The 9,245-nt window shown below is 47.8% G+C and overlaps 1 protein-coding gene across 1 annotated transcript in view; it reads right to left on the minus strand.

The window, feature by feature from the left end:
- The window catches only part of sv2a (synaptic vesicle glycoprotein 2A), a gene marked incomplete at both ends in the record, with an annotated part of 34,874 nt that extends 26,083 nt beyond the window's left edge, over positions 1-8,791 (minus strand). Inside the window, one exon of the mRNA XM_083917640.1 lies at positions 8,182-8,791. Coding sequence (XP_083773766.1) covers positions 8,182-8,791 — 610 coding nt within the window. The remainder of the gene's footprint in view (positions 1-8,181) is intronic.
- Between the last annotated feature and the right edge of the window lie 454 nt (positions 8,792-9,245).

The following is a 9,245-nucleotide window of genomic DNA, read 5'->3' on the forward strand; positions in this document are numbered from 1 at the left end:
CGTCTCGTCTTCAGTGTTTCCGTTTCCCCTGTATTGTTCCCGTTTTCTCGTGTTTATTAAATACTTGTTTGTACTTTTACCCCGTGTCCGTGTCTGCATTCCAGTCTCCCAGTGTTATTTCCCCGCACCATTCATGACAATAATACGTCCACGGTGCCGACTGGATTTTTGGTTGCGGCTCAGGAGGAGTGGTTCAAGATGGGCGGTTTGATGTCCAGCTCCTCCAGTCAGCAGTGTCGACCATTTACCAACAGAAGAGAGGGGAGCCAGAGAAGAGTCACTCTGCCCTCATTATAACCTTGCTCTCGTGGACTGAGGAGTTGTCAAGCAGAGCCTCTGCGGCCCGTGATGTGCGGAGTCCTCTTGCCAGCGACACAAATATCATAAAGTACCTTCTCGTAAGACAACAGAGACTGACCAGAGGTTGTTATTTATTCATCAGGACTTAAGTGCAAAGCTTGACCGTAAGAAATACCTCGCATCATCGATACATGACGGCGCGGCACTTTGTGACGGTTTGGTCACTAAACAACAACAATTAGTGCAAACTACAGAGCCATTAAGTGATGAAAGTCTGAGTTTAGGTTTTAATTGTAGCAGCTTTCAAAATAAAAGAGTGCAGATTCATTTTTCACAGATACACACACACACACACACACAAGGCGTTTGACCGTAATAATCCACTGTAAAAAGGGTATAAAGCAGCTTCTGAGTCTTGTTTGTACCAATTTACCTGAGCTAAAGGCAGTGAGAGCATGTAACAAAGTACAAATACTTCGTTACTGTACTTTTCAGCTAATTTGTACTTTTAGAAGTATTTATTTTTGTGACAACTTTTTACTTTTACTCAGTACATTTTGAACACGATTATACTTTACTTTCTACTCCTTAGGTTTCCCAAAAATGCCGGTTACTCTTGAAAACAAACAAAAACATTTCTTGTTGTTGGCGCTGTGACGTTGGTACGCCAGCCTGTAGCCTGCGTTTGCTACAGGCTGACGTCGGCCATCTTGAGAGAGGCACGACAGAGACACGCCAGCCTGTAGCCTGCGTTTGCTACAGACTGACGTCGGCCATCTTGAGAGAGGCACGACAGAGACAGGTCAGCCTGTAGCCTGCGTTTGCTACAGGCTGACGTCGGCCATCTTGAGAGAGGCACGGCAGAGACACGGCTGTCTGTCCGTCAGTAAATCAGATTGATGATGTTCAGACCCAGGAGGGCTCAGCTTTGTTCCCAGAGCTTTAAAAACCTTCTTCTCTTGAAGTTGAACAAACAATTTTGGTACATTAGTTTCCCCTGCCTTCACATTAGACTCGCATAGAGGGACGGGGTGATGACGATGGGGGTCTAGCATGTGTGATAGTAGTAGTGTTGTTGCCTGATGTGTTATTCAAAAGGTTGATTACCAGCTGGACCTACGAGTATAATTTGTAACACCACAGTTTAGAAGCCAACCCTGGTCCAAAGTGTGATGTGTGAACCTGACGTGTACGATACAGACGCCTACAGTCGACCGTGGTAAAGTACAGTAGGATACATCTTGTGTTTGTTCAAACAATGACACTGATTAAATGGATCCCATATAAATGATCGTGTGGTTATTAGCTTTGCAGTGGATCGTGCAATAGAAATTTCAGAGCCCGTACTTTTGACTTTTACTTGAATGAATGCTTGGATCAGTGCTTTTACTTTGACTTAAGTTGTTTTTCATACACAGGTGGTTTTACTTCTACTCAAGTAAAGAATTTGTGTACTTTTGCCGTCTCTGGCTAAAGGTAAAGTCACTTAAGATGCTATAATCAGTATTTTCTTAGCCCTTAACAAAGAATAACGCAGCTATTTAGTGAACAGGTCACTTGTAGTGAAGAACCCAAACAGAATCACCTCCTCCCTCCCCTAACACCTGGTTCTTCTCATCTTCATTGAGCTTTTTAGCCTCTTTCAGCTCCTTGTCTTGGTTCACTCTCATCCGTAGCGAGGGACTGTCAATCAAAAAAAGCTTATTTACAAATAAACACATCTTCCTTAATTTCTACATGTGTAAATGAGTAACTGTTTGCTACGAGTCGAGCTGCACTGGAACGCTTTGTTCCTAGAAATATGGTGCGGCGCGGTTTCACTTGCATTTGCATTTTGTCTCCGCGTTTGTTTCCTACTGGTTTGTGTTTAAGCCCCGGAGGCTTTCATCACCCTTCAGTGTCCACATTGGTTTCACGTTTATTTACTTTGACTTCCTCGTGCACCGGACAGAAGAAGGTGTGGGGGCTTTTGCTTTGTACAGAGCTGAAACAAAATGAGAGGTATTCAAAAAAAGAGAGAGATGAGGAGGATGGAGAGTGAAAGGACGAGAGAGAGGAGAAGCAGAAGTCCTTAGACAGCTGAGCACCTCGTCGCTCTGGAGAGGAAGTGGGGGGAGGGGAAGATGGAGAGCGAGGAAGCGAGAGCGAGAGAAAAAAGAAACAATGGAGGAGGGGAGGACGGTGGCCAGTCTGCCCTGTGACAGAGCTCCCAAAGGCTCCAGGGTAGCGTGTGTGTGTGTGTGTGTGTGTGGTGGTGTGTGTGTGCACATGGAAAGAAGAAGTGTGTGTCAGTGTACATGAAGGGAGAGAGGGGGCAGGGCAGAGGGGGTGGGGGGGCACTATAAATAGCCGGTTTTCCCTTTCTGCCAGGGTGCACAGGGTGTTTTGAATGAGCCGGGGGGCCGAGGCTCTTCAGCAGAGGAGAGCGCAGTCAGTCGTCACACTCGCTGCTAACCACTGAAAGCTGAAAAACATGATGGGATGGTTTTACAGCAGCGCCCACACACTGTGGACGCGGGTTTCCATGCCATGCAAACACACGTTCAAAGGGTGGAAATAAGTAAAATCGCACTGACTGCATGGCACATGGAAATGACACCCTAATTCATCTTTAAAGCACCGTTTGTGCTCATTTAAGAAAAATAGAGGTGGCTCTTGTTTGTGTGGTATTTACATTCATCTATCATAGGGGTGCATATCCGTGCAGTGTCCGGCTGCACCCATTATCATTCTGCTATGAGAGGAGATAAATCAGGCTTTTTTGTATTCCTTTAAACCAATTACACAATGGTTTTGGGCAAACAGGATGCAGCGACAGCGCCCCCAGCAAGTAATGTCCAAAGGGAACTTGTTCCGGTGTAGTGATGTGACGTTCGCAAAGGAAACGGTTCTTTGGAACAGCTCTTTGGTACGAGCGAAGGGAACCGATTCGTACTTTCACTGGCGACTCCGGAGCCACAGTGCCGTGTTCAGGCTCGTACGGGTGCCGCGGGCTCCCGTGGCTGTGACAGTGAAAACAACAGCACAAAAGAACGATGAGCCGCTGTTTTGAACGGCTCTCTTAAAGGCTCACGTAAAGGAACGGTGCCATGAGACCCGGCACGCAGCAGAGAGCCGTAGCTCTCATCACTATATTGGCTGAACATTTGCACATGGGACGGCGAGCCCTGGCATTAAAATGGCTACACCCTCACGAATGGTGCCTTAGCAGGCCTGTCTTAATGCACGATCCAAATCTTCAGCATGGAGGTTGCTAGTTTATAGTCTGTGGTTGTTGTTTCCTGTCGCAAAGGGGATTTTGAGAAGAGATAGCGGGGGGGGGGGGGGGGAATACCATGTGAAATATGCAGCCAATGACAGCGACTACCCACCTGACTCCTCAGATGGTGCTTCACAGAACCACCTCAGAAGGCCTCATTAGAAGCTGATTTGGAAAGTGCAGGTGTTTTCACAACATGCCTGGCAGGTGATTGGAAAAGCCATCTGTCCATCAAACGCTTGCCAAAGTCAACCAGGAGAAGAAGGAAACATCTTTCCCATCAAGAGAAGCCTTCATCCGGTGAGTCAGACTACATACGGTGTAGGTTTGTATTCTATAAACAGGCTTTAAAATGGTCGGTTACTCTGAGCCAATCGCCTAAAAAGCTCATAAAAAGAAACAAAAAATATGTTTTCGTCCAAACAAATCCCAATTCAGGAGGGGGGCTGGAGTCTCCCTTAGAGAGAGGGGGAGAAGTTCAGCATCCGTGAGGAACTCGGAGTAGAGCCGCTGCTCCTTTGCGTTGAAAGGAGCCAGTTGAGGTGGTTCAGGATCATCTGGTAAGGATGAACCCTGGGCGCCTCCCTAGGGAGGTGTTCCAGGCACGTCCAGCTGGGAGGAGGCCTCGGGGAAGACCCAGGACCAGGTGGAGAGATTAGATCTCCACACTGGCCTGGGAACGCCTCAGGATCCCCCAGTTAGAGCTGGTTAATGTGGCCCGGGAAAGGGAAGTTTGGGGTCCCCTGCTGGAGCTGCTGCCCCCGAGACCCGACCCCGGATAAGAGGCTGAAGATGAGATGAGATGAAATTTTATTCTGGTGAAATTTCAAACATAATATTTGTAAGTCTGAGCTCTTTGTTTGTCAATTCTATCAAAACATTATTTGCAACAGAAGGAAAGGAACGGAAACCATCTGTCACCTTATAGCTTGCTGATATCCAATGAGTCATTCTTTCTGACATTCAGTTCTATCAAACAAAGTAAAGCTTCCTCTGCCAGCGTCTCCCACAGGCACCAACACATCGCAGCCCTGAGCCAGGTAAGACTTCTCTCCCCTCTTCTCTTCATCTTGATCTCAGCTCTGGATTCTACGTTCATTAAAAAAAAGGCCACGGAGATATTATGATACACAAAGGTTTCCTTTCGCCTCAGGAGCAGCTGTGCAATAGCTTTGTCAAAGAAACAGGCTAATTGTGTCTAGAATGCACCAAGCAAAGACTGCGATCTCCACAAGAGCGTCGAAGAGAAGTGTGGCTGGAAATATCAAACTATTACATCCCAGATATTACAAATGTCCTTCCAGAGCTGCTGCACAACGAACCTGACTTTCTTCCTCCCATTATGGCAAACCAACGCTGCGACCACTGCAGCTGCACCCGCTGCAGCTGCAACTGCTGCAGCTGCACCCGCTGCAGCTTTAACAAGGACAACTCAATGACAACCCCTCTGTGCTTCCTGCTGCCTGTGAACGTGTCTCCTCTTGCTCGTTCTGCAAAAAACGCTGCACCACACCGGCATCACTGCTGTCATTGCAAAGCCTCACTCTGGTTCTTCTTCTTTTTATTAACTCAGTGGAAGTGTTGGTGGAAACACACAATGAATATGGGATCTGTGATGAGTAAGTACAAGGTGCCAGGAGAGAGAATAACTTTTTGTGTATGGAGGTTTTTTGTAGTGTAGCAGTGATATGTTTGAATCCTTCTCTCTGGGTGCATCTGAATGCTTTCGTCTGTAAGGGAGTTTATATTCTGCAGGTGATTACCCCTCTCTTTCACACACACACACACAATACAGCACACACACACACACACACACACACACACGATACATGATTCCACAGTGCGTCAGGTTAAAGTGGCTGGCACCGGGACGGCAGAGAAAACTCTATTTGAAGCGTGTGGGGAAGAAGAGGGTGAGGTTGGGGGGTTGGGGGTTGGGAGAGAGGACACTAGGAATCATTGGATGCAGAGAGGCATGAGCAAAGGCTCTCCAGCATGAGTCAGGCGTGTTGCGTAACAGGGAGAGGGGAGGGAATAGAGGGCCGGTCGTGTCTCCCTGCTGGCAGAACACTAACCCAGTCAGGAAGAGGGGAAGGAGGGAGAGACGTTATGTTGGAAGTAACTGAGTATATCAGAGTATTTCCATTTTATTATACTTGCTTGAAGGGAAAACATACATTTCTGCAACACTGTCATCTGGCAGCAGCAATAACATATCAAAAATCATATTTCTTGCACTGCTGCAGCCTTTGCTGTCATCGCTGCCATAAACACACACACATGACGAGACACACGTGCACCTACACAGTCAAATTGTTGAGGTTGTATGAGCAGACACACACACACACACACACACACACACACACACACACACACAAACAGGCTGGTCACTGAACATGTCAGCACTGCATCCGTACCGTGTGCTGCACATTGGACTACCGGGACAATCACACAACACAATAACCAATTAAGAGGCACGGCTGCATGCCAAGTGCAGCTGTGCCTGCTCGCGTGTGTGTGCTAACACTATAGAGAACACTGCACGGTAATAATAGGAGTATAGCCTCGTAGGTACAAAGGTCAGACAGGAGAACTCGAATGAAAGCAGACAAAACCACCCACCTAACTCCCCCACTGGTGCAGTACAGCAGCTAGCTTATACAACAGACCACACTGTACCTGATCAGCAAAATCTAAACCTAAGTGTTAACTCTTCTGTCTGAGTTGATCTGGCAGAGGATGACAAGCTAGCATAAGTGTTTAACAATATTCTGCCAGCCGTAACTAGTGCCAGATCCATGATGCTCATTTTCCAAAAGCGTGGACGCTCGATACACAGACATCCCCATCTGCAGGGAGACAGCGCTCATCGACGTGGCAGCGGAACGGTTTCACAGTCACAACCCTGGGAGTGAGCTGAACGTGATGTCACAAGAGCACGTCTGATTCATGAAGATTAAATAATGCAACCGAACATTTGAGTCCACGTTTCTGTCACTAACATTTTTACTTCTAGGTTTGTTACGTTTTGCATATCAGGGGATTTCAGACTGGAAATGTCTACTTCAGTGAGTATATTGTTCTTTTTTCTTTCAACAACCCATCAAATAATGGGTCTGCATACTACAAAATAGCCACATTCATTGTTCATGTCGGCATGTACGCACCAGCATGAGTGTTGTCTGTAGGGGGCCGCAGATATGGAACAGGACTGATGATGGCCTTAAGGTGCTGCCCTTTACCTCCAACTTCAAAAGACAACTAAAAAATCACCACCTATCGAGCTCTATCTAATATAGAACCGTTTCCTCATGGACAACTGGGATGTGTGCGTATGATTGTATGTGCATGTCCTGTATTAATCATGTACGTTCTGGTGCTTTTGCGTGCATTTACACATCATTTTAGCTTACAGGTGGTGACTGTGTATATTTGTGACTGTACCACGACCTTTCCATGAACCACGGGGTCCCTGTCTATAAGCTTTACTAGCTTCCATTGGGAGACCCATTCACTCTATACTCTATATTGTATTATGTTTGAAGTGGCATTTGTGAATAAAAAATGCAATATGGTAATAACGCTTGACATCATTCTTGTTCACGACCAAACTCCCTGAAAGCTGTAGAGGAATATCTGTGATGTCCAAACATTTATATTTCATCGTCCTTCCATCTCCTGACAGGTTCGATCAAATTTCACACTGTTTAAGTTCTTTAGGGAAACTAAACAGTACGTATGAGCTTCTTAGCCCCAGGAGACCCCTGACCCTGGTTCAGGGTGCCCTTGCTGGGCAGCCAATGACAGATGGCGAGGTTGGTTTGGACTCTGATTGGACATTTGCCCCGAGGATAGGAAACGATCACGAGGGCTTTGTCTGCGTTTCTGTACGCTGTGAAGTGGGCACAGCGACAAACATGCGGATGCAAACAAGAGGAAGACAAACAGAGTCCATAACCACATCACCTTCACCACCTGACACATAACACACACACACACACACACACACACACACACACACACACACACACACACACACACACACACACACACACACACACACACACACACACACACACACACACACACACACACACACACACACACACACACACACACACACACACACACACACACACACACACACACACACACACACACACACACACACACACACACACACACACACACACACACACACACACACACACACACACACACACACACACACACTGGCCTCCTAGAAAAGAGGAGCTGAACTGAAGCAGAGAGCTGAGAGGTCGATTAAAATGCTACTGCTGTTCAGAGGCTGCACGGGCAGTTGAATGTTAAATAGCTGTAGCTCCTCAGCCAACGAGGCTGTGGAAAAGCAATTACTGGGGGATAAACTGCAAAGGTAACTGCTAAGATAAGGCAGAGATAAAATGTGAAGCAGTGGCATGAACTCCCAAAGGGGGCACTGAGACGGAAATAAACAGAGGACGGACACAGAAGAGAGTAGATTAATTGAAAAACAGAAGTTCAGTGAACAGAAACACAATAATATGCTGTTACTGCTGTTACTCATGTGTGTAATCCCTCCTTCCATGTACTTTAAATGTAACATATCTCAAAAATCTTACCCAGCATGCCCTTGTTTGGCTCCGATAGACACATGTCCTTCTCTGCACTGGGCAGCACGAAGCCGACCACGAAGATCTCCACGCCATCCGCCATCAACGCCAGCCCCAGGACAAAGTAGAGCGTCCACTGGAACTTCCCGTGGCCACACTCCTGCAGGATGGTCTCGTACTGCTGGGCCAGCTCCTCCTGGTCTTTCCTCCTCTCGCCCTCGTAGGCCGACAGATCCCTGAACTGCTGCGCCTGGGCGGCCGCCACCCCGTCCATGCTGCCGGCCTTGCCCGAGTCAGCCCTCGGGATGCCCTGGTACTCCCCTTCATAGATCTCATCGTCCTCGTCGTGTCCTTCAGTGGAGTCGCTGTGACCTTCATCGTCATTGGCCCGGCTGTCGTTCCGGTAATATCCGCCGTCGTTGCTCGGCACGCCACCGTAGTCTTCGTCATCATCTTCCTCCTCGAAGCGTTTATAGGAGCGCTTGGTGTACTCGTCGGCCATTTTGTCCACGCCGCGCCCCATCTTCTTGCCGACCTGTTTCTTGGCCACTTTGGCGATGTCCTTGGCGCCGCGGACAAAGTCTGAGCGGCCGTCTCTGTAACGCCCGTCGTCGTCCATCTTGGATGCGGAGGTGGTGGTCAGTTACTGCTAAGAATGGGAGCTATCAGGAGCGGTCCAAGCACATGAGTGTGCAATAGGGGATTTCTGTTAGTGGATGAATTCAGCACCGCGGACAGCTCCCTGCTCCACTGCACTGCTGCTGTTGGACTCTGGCCAGCGTGCGCGCGGATACCAAATCCTGTGGAAGGGCAAAAAAAAGGGTTTGTGTTAGCAGGATTGATCACACGGGCAGTGTAGAGCAACATCCACTGTAAGCACATTTTTAAACCATCCAGATCAGAGCCAGCGTATACTGAAGGACCATTGGCATTCACTTTGCATTGGCATTTGCGGTCCCGGACACATTGTCTCGCTCAGCACTAATGGCTTAAAGCAAAAAGGACTTGACAGCTTTAAGGTGCTGACATCCGAGGCACGGCGCTCAGTGATCTATATTGACTGAGTAGCAGTT

Source organism: Echiichthys vipera, assembly GCF_963691815.1.
Source record: "Echiichthys vipera genome assembly, chromosome: 8".
In the NCBI taxonomy this organism is placed as follows: domain Eukaryota; kingdom Metazoa; phylum Chordata; class Actinopteri; order Perciformes; family Trachinidae; genus Echiichthys; species Echiichthys vipera.